Source organism: Monopterus albus, unplaced genomic scaffold (genome assembly GCF_001952655.1).
Source record: "Monopterus albus unplaced genomic scaffold, M_albus_1.0 scaffold69.1, whole genome shotgun sequence".
NCBI classification, from domain to species: Eukaryota; Metazoa; Chordata; class Actinopteri; order Synbranchiformes; family Synbranchidae; genus Monopterus; species Monopterus albus.
The window spans coordinates 2,173,783-2,189,410 of NW_018127949.1; the positions used below are offsets into that span (position 1 = coordinate 2,173,783).

Below are 15,628 nucleotides of genomic sequence, written 5' to 3' on the forward strand. Positions count from 1 at the left end.
GCTGCCCGGGCCTCACAGCGTCAACACACCGTCGCTGATTAATAAAAAAATGTCAGACGAAGAACCAGCCCCTTCGACAGGGAGGAAAACAACGTTACGGTAATAACCGACCTAAATTCTGTTGTCGGAAACATAATGTTTTGCGTAGCTAGCGGCGTTAGCTAACTGTTATTTATGCTAGCGTCTCTGGTGTTGTGGTCAGTGTCAGCATGAGGTGTACGGCGATAAGTTTGAACCTTTGAACGTTACATCAAGTATTCAAGTTAAACTACTGCTTAACTAACAGATAGCTCGGTTTAAACTATGCTAGTTAACCGCAGCAACCAGGTGAGGGTGGGCTCATCATCACACGAACTGTAGCTGTATTTATACGACCTGTAAGTTAATTAGGCTACCATTTAAAAAGATAATAGCTTGTATGTGAAATCGTGAAGAGGTCATGCTTTTATTATCTACATTAAAGGTTTTGACAGACAGACTTTAACGTTAAAAAGTTAAACATTCATCCTGCCAATGAGAGGACGGTAGGTAACGTTACATTTTAGTGTAACTGTAAGGATTCGGTATTTATTCAGTGTTTTTAATTCACCGAATGTTAAAAATATCAGGTGTCGTTAAAATAAGGAGTTATGCCATCTAAATTATAAATATGCAGGAATGTAACGTTACATTAGGCAATGTGAAATGTGAAAACGACGAGGACAAATGAATTAAAGACTAACCAATATAGAAAGCAATGATATTATTGATAGCCTATAACATTTACAACGCAGACAGGGAGCTAAAGTGTTGCTGAAAATAAAAAACGAATAATTTTTGCATAACTACACGTGAAGCGAACGGTGCGGCGTTTACGTGACTGTAGGAAAATTTAAAAGTCTTCGTAATTGTCCATAGTCACGCATTTGGTTGATGTTTAAAGCTGCATTAACTAACTTCTCCCTCTAATTTTCGGCCTTTAAGGGTGAAGTGAAACTCAAAACAAAGTCAAGCAGTACCTATTTTCCCTCCACTCCTGTTTGCCCCTCCTGCCCTGTCTGTGAACCTAGGTCATAGGTGATAATGATAGATGGAGACAGTTGTGTCAGTGAGGTAGCACAGCAGTAATAACCCTCTCCAGAACTAATGTATACAGAATATAGAGCCCATGGTTTTTGGTGGCATTGCAGCGACACATTGTCAAGTAAAGAGGTTTACATTTTTGTGATATGCATATGTATGTCTAATGTTGTTTGTAGCAGATGTATCTGCAGTAACACAAGCATATTATACAGTAATATTGATACATTACTGATATTCCAGACACTGTCACCTTGTATTCCATGTTACATAGTTGACTGTGAGTTGTATGTGAAATTTCATGTTACACTTTGAAAGATGAAAAACTCACCACTTTTCTAGTTGTGTTGATGGTGCAAATTTGAACAATTTCTCACTAAAATGCTACATAGACTGCAGTGTTATGTTCGACATAAACTGGACCAAAACTGAACAAAAATTGGCACAGTTCCTTCATTTGATAATCCAGGAAAATGCGCTGTTTTCCACAAATTGAACAACAAACCACTAACATCGCAGTCAGTTGGAATGACTTCCAATTACAACCAAAATAATTCACTACAAAGGTACAAAATTGAAACTCTGATGTTAGCTTGCTAATGAAGCTGGCATACTGTATACACATTAGCCAGCTACAGTACTTAGGTGGCTAGGAGGAAGAAAGCCATAGCTGCATCAAATTTCAGTCATTTGGATGCTTATAAAACTGTCCATCTTCGACATGCCAAAGCAATATTAACCCTGGTTTTGCCTCGTTCTTTGTCGCACTCTTTCTGTGCTACAGAACATGGCCTCTTGGGTCTAACAGGTCCACTCCCATCCTGGGTTGTACCTGCACAGGGAACCTCGATGGTCTGTGAAATGAGCTATGCTGGTTTGAAAAACGCGTCTTATAACCTTGAATCAGCAGGAGCGTGGAAGAAGTGCAGTGCAGATTTTAACAACAGTGGCTACAGAGGGCAAGAAACAAACACAAGGCCTGAAGATAGTAGAGTGGGGTGGGGTGGGGGTTAGTAACTTGATTTATCCAAATTTGTGCTAAATCTGATTGATAAGGAAGAAAAGTTATTCATGCTTTCTGATGCTGTTAGTTGGGTTTATAATGTTTCCTTTGTGCTACAGAACTTGACAATAGTATAGTTATCATTATGATCAGCTGAGAAAATATGCAATATGCTGATACTTCACTATTCAGCTCAACTGTGTGAATTATGTGCAAATAAAAGTAGTAGGTATGGTTAAAAATGTGCAGATTAATCCTATAAATATCATAATTTTTATTAGTTTATGGGTGGTATTGGCATTCACCATATGGTCCACCTTCTTCCCAATTGGGCTCAAACGCAGCATGGAAAGCTGTACAATAATTGGAGCTTGTGGAGCCAATCATATAGCTAAGAAAACCTAAGGCCCTCCCACTTGCTCCACCAACCAGTCAGGGTTTGCCAAAGTGTAGTGCAGGTTCCTGTAGTAAAAAAGCACATTGCTTTGACAGAAAGGAGGAAGCTGTTGACCATTTCATTATCAGTTTACACTGCTGAGTTTTATGACATTATGCCAAAACTAAGGTAAGATCCAAAACGATAATGTCCTCCAGTGTTTCCACTGGGAACAATTCTGCTGTTATGATTGTCTTTTATCAAAATGTACACAGAGTTACTGCCAGTATTTCAGTGGGTTGATTGAGAATACTGATGGCAGCTTCAGTGAGATTATGTAAATGCCAAACTATTACTCAAGAGGATGATTATGTCTTTTAGAAATCCGAACCAGACACCGACTACATTTTTGTCCTGTGAGTAACCTTTTGTGAGAAGTGGAGTTTGGCAACAATGATATCTTGCTACTAAATAGCCTATTTTCCTGATGAAAATGGTCACAGGGAACATACTGTTTTCAAAACTATTCATTGCTTTCAGCTTTAGTCAAAGAATACCTATATCTAAAGCTTTTAATGACACATTTGCTACATATGTCGGTATATGGCAACATTCACTCACCAGTTGTTCGGAATAATGATAATCCTTTATTTTAGTGTACTGGAGTGCCTGCTGTTTATTAATGAATGAAAAACTATGATCGGTAGCTTTACATTTGTCACTGCAAGCTGAGGACTGAGCTCTCCCAAAGTTGTACAGAATCATCCGTATGAGCCCAAAAGTTTGTTTTTTTTTGTACGTTTCTGGAGCTTTATTTCCTTATGTGTTGTACCTGTGCTAACCACAGAGGGAAAGTCAGATAAGAGAGCCATTAGTGAGACATGGGATCATCTCTCATCAAGGTTTGAGTCATTTAGTTCAACAAATTAGAGCCAGATGTTTTTCCCTATAACAGCAGATGGTGAGTGGGAGTCTGCATAATACAATATGCTTTTGTGTCTCCACAGAGAAAACACCCTCTTTGGGATGGGAAATCCCTTGCTTGACATTTCAGCTGTTGTGGACAAAGATTTCCTTGACAAGTAAGTGTCAAAATGTGTGCCTGCTGATATCTTGATATATCTGACCTAACTGCACTGACATTATTTTTATCCTTTCCTAAAAGGTTTGGACTGAAATCTAATGACCAGATCCTCGCTGAAGACAAACACAAAGCTTTGTGAGTCAGATTGTCACTAGGACACCCCTTGCTTCAGTAGTGTAATGCAGAGTGTTAAAATTACATGGACCCAAATAAGGACTACACTAGTCATTCATACTTCCTTCTTGACACTATGCTCAAAATAGCCAAGTCATAAATCTGGATCTCTCTATGTGGGAAGCACACAACTTGACACACCCAAATTTTTCCTATAGCAAACTTGTGCCAAACTATACCAAGAATTCTCTGAATTTACTTCTGCTTAAGGCTAAATAGCTTATGGGTTGTGTAACTACAGGCCGTTAGTTTGACAGTAAATAAATTTAACTCTAGCTATTTGTTTTGCTAACCTTGCAGGGTTCCTTTTCCACGAACTCCCTCCTTCACTTTGCAATCTGATGCAGCAGCAGTGCTATAGCCTTCCTCAAAAACATAGTTGTATGTCTCTGAGCACAGCACTTTACCCTTTAGAAATCTACTTAAAGGTAAAAATGAACTGTAAACACAAAGGCTAGCTAAAATTAAAGGAGGGCCCTGCCTTCATTACTAACCACTCTAGTTACTTTCTTTGAAAAAGTACAGTGGGTGTATTTTCAGGGAGGTTGTCTGTGCTAATTATACACCATCTTTAGGTCAGATGATGGTGAGAGGGAGGTGTCGAGTTTTCTCTGTAGATTTGAGGATTAAACTATTTACACATTCATAATGAGTAACATTCCACATTTAGGACATAGAGTGTAAATCTTTATGTGCTAGCCTATTCTAAATGAGTGTGAGAATAATCGATGGCAAAAGACACAAGACTATCTAGGGTTTGAAGCTGCAAACATGTTTTTTCCAAAATTGTTAACAGTGGCTAGCAAAAGCAAAGGGCTGAAAAGTTTTTGAGTGATCTCTTGTTATTCAGGAAGAGGTTTTTTTCAGTTAAATGTAGTAGTTTGTAAGAACATAGGGAAATATTCAAAAATACCTTTTCTGACATTCCTGGATTCAGCTTTGTGCCAGAACTCTTCTCTTTCCTTGGCTCAATTTTTTTGCCAGGTTTCACTAAAATTTAGAGTGATGCTGCTGATTAATAGACAAGACTAGATCGATCCACTGAGCACACTTGCTTTTTTACAGGACTTTATTGCTCCACACTCTGGTACATTCATACCTTGAAGCTGCCCAGACAACTACTCCTATCTGTTGGATGTAAGATAACCACATTCTTATCTGCTGGCCGCTGAGCAGCTCCACTTGAGCGGTTTGGTGTTAAGTACTTTGAGCAAGGGCACCTCTGCAAGTGCTGCTTTTACTTTTCCTAAACCCAAATTCATTCTGCCAGCCTGACGATTGAGTCCATGGCCTTCTTGTCACATTGTGCGTCTTTAAAAGCTACAGTTAGTCATTTTTTAATATTAAAGATATTTTGAACACTACTGAGACTAAAACCAAAAATAAGTAGTTTTTTTTATGTTGCCCCAAAGGCTCAGAATGGCCACAATGTTTTACAATATCTGAAGTAAGCAAGATTCAAGGGCCCATGCAAAAGATCTCTGGATAACAAATATTAGGATCTTGTGTTTCATAATTTAATAACATGTCACTAAGTGCAGCAGTGTGTTTACCTGATATGTTTTAATTGTTGCTGAACTTCAGTGGAGGTCTGTGGCACACACAGGAGCTGAACATCAGTGGAGGTCTGTGGCACACACAGGAATAAGCTGATGCAGGCCTGACGTGCATTAACCATGAGCAGAGGCAAATCATTGCTAGTTTTAGTCTTTGTGCGGGGATTGTTGAAAATACTTTTAAAATAGAAAATCCTTATCCTTTAAACTTTGTGTCAGCAGTGGTGGTCCAGTGCCCAGTACCCAGTAGTTGCATTAACGGACAATTATTATGGCAGGAGCATTCTGGAAAGAACAATACAATGTCAATGTGATGACTGAATGCTGTCTTGTGTGTCAGTTCTACATTTATAAAGCCCTAGAGGAGTGCATATAAAGTATAATGAGAGATCAGTGCATCTGATTATTTGTACCTTCCGTTGTGCTACCTTGTCAGGTCTTGTTACTTGACAAAGGGACACATGTGACCTTGGGCGGTAACAGCGGCACAAAGCAGCATCATCAGCAGTGTTGCTCTCCTGCAGCACAAAGGCAATGGTGTTATCTTTAGCCCGACAGACCCTGTTCTCTCTACATTCTGCACAAGGTCAGGGCAGGATTAACATGTGGCTCTGGCGGTCAATTCCCAGAACAATGCATTTAGGTGCACATCCCTACAGCACCACGCATGGCAGCATAAATGCCATCTCGACCGTCAATGTATATCTGAATGGAAATATGTTTTTTTTTTAAATCACATTATCTATTTATCTTAACAACAGAACAGGTTATAAAAACTTTGGCTTTAGATGCAGAGATATTAGCTGTAGTTTCTATCTTGTTAATATTGTTTGGTGAGTGACACCCAAAGTGTGACAAACAAAGAGTTCATTCACACGATCGTTGGCTCATGGAAGAAGAAGAACTTGGCTGAAGTGTTGTGTCAAATAGCATATTTACTGTAAAGGCCACTGTAGACTTACAAGTCTAGTCAGCTAACACTGTTGTGCTTCTGAATCTACAGAGTGTAACATGATTCATTTTTTCCCATTGCCCTGGTGGGAGAGAGATCATTGGATGCAGTGCACTGTAGCCATGCCTGAATTCAATTATCTATCAGAGCAGAGTCCATATAATCCTGAGAAATTGCCTGCTGCGGAGTACAAACCACCACCAACTGTTAGTGCCGGCTGGGGACTTGATGATGTTTTCTTGAATAAGCCTCATCTGTGACTTTTAATGCCTTTTCATTTAGTTTTGTTTGTGGAAACAGTTGATTGACAGAGTTAACAAGTATGAGTTTTGGATTGCTGGTCAAGATATATGCAAGAACAGGCTTAATGATTAACCAGATGGAACATTGTGGCTGTGGTATGAATGTTAACACTTTGTAATAATTCTTTAGTATATTACTTGTGTGGTGTAGAAGATAATTATCTATGTAGAGATACTGATTGCAAACCAATGATGGTAAGATGATGTCATGGGGTAGGACTGGATAAGTCTGACTTCTTCCTACTCCATTCAAGCATGTACTAGGTATAAGCAAATTGATATTGGATTAGCATTTGTTGGATATGTGTAAAATTATGTGTTGATATATCAACTGTCTTTACATGCTTGAAAGAATAAATAAATCAAATCAAATCAAAACTAGCTATTGAACTTAGCCTCTTGGAAACTGATATTTTTTACTATTTTCTGACATTTTAATGAAGTAGATAATCATCACATAAATATAGAATCTAAATAATTGTTGCCATCCTACATAAGTTTTAATATTTTAATAGGTCATATCAATAATTAAGAGATAAAGAAAATAGTCTTTAGTTGCCGAATGAATGAAAACTAATGCTCTGCTGAGCAAACACCAACTTCCTGGGTGTCCTGGTTGCATAGCGATTGAGACGCACTGTCCACGGTTCGTTTCTGGCCTCGGACGTTTGTTGAATTTCATACCTCTCTTTCCTGTATCAGCTATTTAAAATACAAATGAAAACATTCCCACTAAAGTCACATCATAAATCATGCTGAGTAATTTCAATCACAGCTAAAGTCACATACCACTGACCTCTTCACTTCCTCCTCTATATAAGACAGGTGCTGCTACTCAGTACTTGTATTTTATACAGTGTGGTGGTTGGTGAGTCATGCTGCAGTAAGCATTCTAACCGCTTCTATTTAGATGATATTTACATGGTGGTTAGTTAGCTGCATTTGAAAGGCTGTTTTCGCAGATGCCCTTTTTTCACTGGACACTTGAGGTGTTTTGATCTTGAAGTATGAGACGAAACCAGTTAACCAAAGCGCTGACTGGCTTCCTTTCAGCCTGCTGAGGTATGCTGAATTCAGTGGATGATATTGACAGATGTAATGCTTTAGGTCACTGCTGCCATCATGTGGCTTAGAATATAATAGTCTGATTGCTGTAAAGAAATTTGTAATGGCTTTTTGACATGCAAAAATATGGGGTACAGATTTTCTTTAGCTCAGGTGAAATAAAATTAATGTAAAGTAAAGTTTTGTTTTTCACTATTAGTTTATACAGTTTTATAGTTTGTACAGTTTTGTATTTTATTGTAAACATTTTAAAGTATTTAAGCTGTGAGCTCTTGGTTGTTATTTTATTTCACCTTTTCCCCTTGTCTCTTTAGTGAATTTCTATGGTCAGTATTGAATTGCAGTACCTTAATAAAGTACCTCTAACGTCCAGCAGGGGGCAACAGTAGCCTGCTGTTTCTACCCCAAGGAGTCTCCATAGGAAACAACATGTCAACATAATGAAAACATGCCTCTTTCTGCAGGAGATTATAATGTGGGCAGATAGACATTTTATTTCAGGATAACTAGGCACTACAGGTTGTTTAGAACACATTTCATAATATACCATCTACACCATCCCTCTTCGGCTTGTTAACCGTATCATATTAGAGCTAATGATTATTAGTGTGTGAAATGAGTGAGTCATTGTTACAGTGAGTGTATTGTCACCTCTGAGGGGGGGGAAGTGTGGGGGGGGGGCCTTGTCTCTTTAGTGAATTTCTATGGTCAGTATTGAATTGCAGTACCTTAATAAAGTACCTCTAACGTCCAGCAGGGGGCAACAGTAGCCTGCTGTTTCTACCCCAAGGAGTCTCCATAGGAAACAACATGTCAACATAATGAAAACATGCCTCTTTCTGCAGGAGATTATAATGTGGGCAGATAGACATTTTATTTCAGGATAACTAGGCACTACAGGTTGTTTAGAACACATTTCATAATATACCATCTACACCATCCCTCTTCGGCTTGTTAACCGTATCATATTAGAGCTAATGATTATTAGTGTGTGAAATGAGTGAGTCATTGTTACAGTGAGTGTATTGTCACCTCTGAGGGGGGGGAAGTGTGGGGGGGTCAGCTAGCTCCTGAGTATTAGTCCCATTCAAACATTTGTTTTATGACTCCCTCTGTCCAACGATAATTAATTGTTTACTTTCTCATCTCTGGATGATGGCGTGACTCTTTTCAGAGGTTGTTTGCTCACAGCAATTAAGTTCATCAGTGCTCATCCTCCCTCCTCCTCCCTCGCTCTCTCTATTCCCCCCGCCTCCCTTTTCTCTCTTCCTCTGTGCTAAATGCAGATTAGCAGCGTCACAATCACATCCAGAATGAGAGTAAACTCCTCATTATGCCGTGTGACCCTCTGCTGCATGAATAATTCAGGGCTGCAGAGTTAGTGGCTGGCTGTTATTAGCATTCCGGATGGTGAAGGAAAGAGAGAAAGAGGGGTGAGAGAGGGTGGGAGGCTCATATCACTGACAGGGCTGACTCAGGGGGATCAGTGCTGGATTGAGACACATACATCACACACACATCATCATCATCACACAACACAGGAGATCAGTGGAGGTGCCTCTCCACTCACACACCCCGCTGTCTGTGTACATCTTACACACCCCTGCTGCTGCCATGCAGCTCAATCTGCTTACTGGGAGGAAAACAACAAAGGCCTCTGTCACCGAGTACATGCTAAACACTCTGGCTCCTGGGTGTGTGTATGTGTGATAGATTCTGCTCTGTAAACACACTTGACTCTACCTCTCCTTTTTTATTTCTATGTTTTTAATATATAATGTAGTTAATCATGAGTGCAAGAAGCCCCCAGCGGAGCTATTCTGGTATGTCAGGAGGAAAAACACTCCTGATTGTGTATATTTGTGTGTGAATGCTCATACACAAGCATGCGTGCAGAAGCTGCATGTGCTTGCCATGGTGCCACTTCACTGGATGCACTCATGCTTGACTGAGTATGTAGACACATTACAACCCCCCCACTCCCCAGTGCCCTTGTCTGTTGCTGAGGCTGAGTGCTGTACTAGAGTACTTAAACTCACCTCTGCCAGCCCGCTGTGGGGTCAGAACATCCGGCTCCCCCCCCCTGCTGCTGGGGGCAAAGGTCGTGGGCCTGCATCCATCAGCCAACCTCTGAGCCAGAGGGAGAGAGAGCAGAGATTAATGGCACTCGACTGGTAATTGAGACATCAGAAACATCAGGAACATGTTCACCCGCCAACTGCTCTGCTCTTAATGTTTTATTGATATGTGTGAATTCAGCAATTTGGAGCACTAGCATAAATCTGACACGTTCACCAGAGTCATACTCAACTATAAGAAATGTGGATCTTTAAAATTTTGACACAGGACAACTTTTTGAGTAATCGAAGTAAAAAGACACCTTATGCCTTGTTCTGTTGTTGTTTATTGATGAAACAGGTGAACATGCTGTGATGCGGGGTGATTCCTGTACGTTTAAAGCGTGCATGCTGCATCATAAGAGATGGCTGATGCAATCATAATTAAGGCTCGTCCTCGCCTCCCGCTTGTTGACGATGGCTGCCAGCAGGTGGTGCCAGAAGGAAACCTCACAAGTCAAAGGGGGTGTAACAAACATAATCCACATCTCTGTGTTTATGGGCGTCCACCCCCTCCTTTCTGTCCAAGTCCCCATTTTAAAGAGCTTTTTATAATTACAATGTGGGCATCTCAGCCAGTACAGACAGCATGTTCAGTTTCAGAAAAGCACGCTCAGGGCTGTTTTTAGTCATCTTTGATCCCCAGCAGCCACACAGGAATAGCCACTGATGGCAGCAGCCCTTATACATGTAGGATAGTTAGTATACAAAAAAAGCTGATCATTGCCCTACACCTAGCTTGTGCCGGAGTAGAGATGGGAGGCCTGACTGGTGAGCAGTAATACTCCCCTTGTGTTTAAAGTTCACATTGGGCCATATGGTCCCCGCAGTAGGGGGTGTTGGTGGAATTATTCATACGGAGCGCTCTGAATCACCAAGATCCCGGTATCAGCCTCCAAGATAACGGGAATGTCTCAAAGGCTTTGTGCTCTGGCTTCAAATCTCAATCCTCAAGAGAACACCAGAAGCCCCATCCTTGCTTACACACTCCCTCTTCACACTCTCTTCCTCAATGTCTCTCTCTCTCTTTTTCATATCCACATACTCTCTCACACTCCCTCTCCCACAACCACACAGTACAGTGTGACAAACAACGCCAGCCTCTGCAGCGCAAAGCAAAAAACCTGTGACATTTTAGAGGAAATAATATGAACTCATCCTCTGTGACCAGATTTTGCCCCTGCTGCCTAATCCTTGAGTGCAGCCTAATTAAGTACAAACAGCAGTCCTCAGTTAATGCCAACAAGTGGGCTGCTGCTACTGCTGCTGGATCAGCTAATTTATTAAAAGGGTGCACATTTCTTGTTTTTGCATTCTAATGCAATTGCTCACCCATTATGACCATGTAATTGTGCAGTCATTAATTGTGCATCCAGTCTATAATGCAAAAAGGCTCATCATGACTGGAGTTTTTTGTTTTTTTTTTTTTGTACCGAGGAACTAGAGACAGGTTCTCTCAGCTGAATAGGGATTTACCCGAATGGACTGAGATACCGGAACGATGGCGCTATCGTAATGCTTTTGTGCAAATCAACATTCATGCCTTAGTGTAGTCTATTAGAAGATGTCAGAGGATGAGAACAAGGCCTCGTTCGCTGTTTGAATCATGACTCATTTGTGTTCAGTACTTTCATGTGCCTCATTCTTTGCCATCTATTCCCATCCTGCCCTAATGTTCTACCGATAAAAATGTCCTATTCATTCTGCGTTCCTCACCAGTTGCTACAGAGAGAGAGAGAGAGACAGACACTACAGGCATTGAATAAAAAGCACATCTATTTCTGCGAGCATGGTTGAAGATAATTATTGATTTGAAATAAGAAAAGATAAGGTTCAACCTTGAGAAGCCCGGCGATAGCACGCAGAACAGAATAATTAATGGGCCTGTCTTGTGTCGGGACAAGCTTTCACACTGAGATGAGCGTATTGATTTTAAACAGATAAACTGTGTAACCCTTTGTGAAGGGTTTGACAAACAATTTAATTGGGGAGAAAAACAACAATATTCCTCACCCTTTCCATCTCCCTTTCATCACATCCCTGAGCTGTTTTTCCTCCACCTGACCTATGGAAACAATTACTGTGCATCAGGCCTTGTTCTGCCTCCAGACTACCAAGGAAGGCTGGTGTAGGATGCACATGCTGATTGGGGAATCTAATCACTGGTGGAACCTGTCTCCACTCCAGATGCCTGTGTTGAAACTGGGATTACTGAAGCCTTTTAGCTGTATTGCCCTTTCTCAGCTTCTGTCAGAGAGAGAGAGAGAAAGATTGATCTGCCTGTTTAAATGTACCTGCCTGCTATAGTTGAAGCAGAGATAATTTACTGTTCCTGTAAAGCCCCCCACCTTCCTAATCCCCAAGGAGCACAGCAAAGAAGCCACAGTCCTCTCTCTTCTTCCCTTGCCCTCCCCTGATTAGTGATACGGGCTATTTGATCATGTTTCCCTGCCTGTCCTTGTGATTTGTAAGCTGTTTAAACGTGAACGAGGCAATTAAATAAGGACGAACGGCGCGTAGGAGAGTGGGTGCCACGGTGATCATTAGCGATGAATTACCCCGGTATGCACTCAAACACTCGGGAGGACTTTCAGGCAGGCCACTCTTGAGGATCCAGATCCAATCTAGCCATTGATTAACAGAGACTTGTTCTTCCTGTGAAATCACTTGATGGGGAATTTAGGGCACTCATCCGGTCTTACCAAGATAGGCTAACATCAAAGGCAAGTGAAGAGGGATTGGGTAAATGGGCTCACCTTGCCCTCTATGTAAGAGACTTTGAGGAGCAAATCTTGAATTATTGCCTCATGTAAATAATCTACTTGGCACATATTTGGGGGAGGTGAGAGAGGAACTTGTGAGTCACTGGGGGGAGAGAACACTCATAGTACATTGGAAACTCTCGTTTCCCCTGATTGGAAACAATGGTGGGTGCTCCATCCCCAGGAATGTAAACAACATGATGTTCCTCATTTGTGTGATCTGTCCCAACAATTTGAATGTGTTAAGCCCAGGAGATGTAGAGGTATTACTGTAGATTTTGAGGAGTGCTCTCATATCCTCTGAATACAAATATTGCATTCAGACGCCTACTTTCCCTAATTTAAACATGATTTAATTCAGCCTGAATAAATAAGTGCCTGTATTAGTCTCAAATTGGAAAGTATGAAATTGAAAAATAGTACTGTGCCTTTAGTTAAGAGTGGTGTTTATCTAGAGTGTCAGTGGCAGTCTGTAGTAAAGCACATAATACTGTATAACACACTTTGTCCATACATTAGTGGAATGCATGGCATATCTGGAACTGCTCTTCTGTCGAACAACACCAGTGGGTATTAAAAGCAGAGGTTACTGGCTGAGGACATTTTGTTCAAAACAATTTCTTCTTCTCAGCTCCCTCCCACCACCAAGCGAGCTTATACTCCAGTAGATAGAAAGGGATTTTCTCTCCCTAAATGGCCAAAGGGGCCATTTATGGTGTCACTACTATGGGATCACATGATGTTTGAGGGTGTAAAGGTCTCGAGGCAGCTGCTCCCTTTCGGATGGGATTTTCGAGGCGTCCAAGAGCAGGGCCCCATGCTGTCTGCACTGAAAGGTGGAGCAAATACTTCTAGGGAAGAAAAAAAAGTGAAATCCTCAGAAGCTGTGTGTCTATTTGAAATAGGTTCTGGAGTCCCTTGGCTGCCTTCATGTTATAAACACCCACAGTGCTCAAATTCTTCCTTTGTCAAGGAGTCATAACAGGTGTCTCAGGAAGGATTTTTTTCCCCTCGGTTAGCATATTTTCCACTTGCATGGAAAGTTTTTTTTTTTCTTTATTGGGAACATCCTGCCCTGGGTAGACCCCTTGCCTTGAGACATGATATGCAGGCTTCCTTTGAAGCAGTAAAGGTTACTTTCACACTTGCTCAAAATTCGGCCATGCCTAGTTAAACCAGGTTGAAATACTGAACACCCCTAGCTGACATGTGTTGGTAAGCCATGATGCACTTTGCATACAAATTACTTCTGTTTGCAGTGAGTATATATTTCTAAAATAATATTATATGTTTATTAAATCTTATTATATATTTCTAAAATTGTAGTTTGCTCCCCCTTAATGTCCCTCTGAAAATCTTTTTTTAATCCTTCTAAGGGAATGCATTGGCACTGTGTAGCAGAGCCTTTGCACTACCCTTGGGATTATGCACAAGCATTTTCTCAACAAACGCTCTCACTCAGTTAGTTTAAGTTGGAATTACACATAACACCAGTGGGAATGGTGTGGTGCAGCTTGAACTATTTACTGTGTCATTGGATTTTTTCCCCCCTGATCTAAATGCACTTACAAATGGACAGTCCTCAATTGAGTTGAGAAAAAAGTCAAGGACCTCCTAATGTGGCGTATCATCTTGACTGTAGTTAGGTCAATTTCCTTAGCAGGGTGTACACGTTTATATAGCCAGCCCCCAGGGAAGCTGTTTATGTGGATGATGTGTAGAATACACATTATTCATGTTCACAGCCCCCCAAGATAAAGACTCCATCTTGCAGCATACCCCCGCTTTTCATCACAGTGTGCCCAAGTATTGATGTTATTCTTATTTTAAATGGCAGTATGATGGGGAAAATACAAAAATGACAAAGCCACCATCGGTGTTTTCCGCCGTACGCCCAAGGGTGTTCCTGTGGTTTACGTTTGAAAACTCAGCAAGTGCTTACTCCTCATTCCCCAAAGTCTGTCTGTTTTCTTGACTCATTGTGTTTAGTCTGTTACACTTGTGCCTAAACTTCACTGTATTTTTCAGACATCAAACATTTAGAGATGTGGTCTCTCCCTAAAAACCTGGCTGTGGGTTTTTATACACAAGGATTTGTAAAACTTGTTTTTGTAATTGCTCTGAGAGCATCACCTATGAAATACAAAATAGCTGCCTATTTCTGCCAAGTGAAAGATGAATAGTTTCTTTTATTTCATACATCCCTTTGAGGAAGCAGTTGAAGTTTCTCAGAAATAACTTTTACTGCTCATCTTGCTTTAATACAGTGTAGCTAACTACAACCACATGTGGACAATGTTGCTCTTTTGCTTTTATCAAGCTGATATTCAGACTGTAACTGCCTCTTTCAGACTCCTGCAACATTTGTGGTCGAGTGTCACATTTAACAATGTCTGTCAAGATGGAAGAAAATATGTGCCAATATCAAGTTTATTATATTGCACAGCTAAGATACGACTGTATTTGAGTTATTGAAAATATTGATTACTGTGGTTTTAGAATTGCAGAATTTGTTGCTAAATTTATTATGCCAACATAATGTTAGCATGTGATCATGATAAAGTTCATTATTTAAGTCTGCATGCTAGCATGCATTGGGCGAGGTAACATTAGTGTGTCTGTACCAAATTAGTTTACATCATTCAGTTGTTGATATATTTTCCTTGGACATTTTCACACTCTTTATGACCATAGCTGCTCTTCATTTACACAGTTGCTTCAGAAAGTATTCAGACCCCTTTACTTTTTGCACACTTTGCGTAGTATAATTCATTATAAAAAATTCTAATTGATACTTTGCTCATCATTCTACACTCAGTAACCCATAAGTGAATACATGTTTTTAGAAACATCTACAAATTTATTTAAAAAAAATTGAAACCTCTCACTTACAAACATATTCAGATCCTTAATTTAGTACTTAACAGAACACACAGTAAGAACACTTTGGCAGCAGTTAACACTTATGATTGACTGCATTCATCCTTCCCTACATGTCCAGGATGAATTCTTAAGTGTTGCCGCAAAGCCAGCTTTAGTTTCGGTGGTTCCACACTTCTTTCATTTCACAGTTATTGCAAAAATTTTATCAATTTAAGATTAAATCTGCAACACAACAAAGTGTGCCAAAAGTGAAGGGGTGTGACTACTTTCTGAAGTAACAGTACATGTGCAAATG

The 15,628-nt window shown here is 40.4% G+C and overlaps 1 protein-coding gene across 6 annotated transcripts in view; it reads left to right on the plus strand.

Annotated features, from left to right (window-relative positions):
• Positions 1-15,628, plus strand: part of adkb (adenosine kinase b) — a 113,618-nt gene that overhangs the window by 418 nt on the left and 97,572 nt on the right. The window contains exons 1-3 of one of the 6 annotated variants that reach the window (XM_020605270.1): positions 7-99; positions 3,446-3,520; positions 3,604-3,657. In XM_020605270.1, coding sequence (XP_020460926.1) covers positions 50-99; positions 3,446-3,520; positions 3,604-3,657 — 179 coding nt within the window. In that variant the 5' untranslated portion in view covers positions 7-49. Of the gene's footprint in view, positions 1-6; positions 100-247; positions 378-2,534; positions 2,628-2,832; positions 2,855-3,445; positions 3,521-3,603; positions 3,658-15,628 lie in introns of those variants that run through there. The other 5 variants (XM_020605276.1, XM_020605272.1, XM_020605271.1 and 2 more) reach the window with 5 other exon arrangements.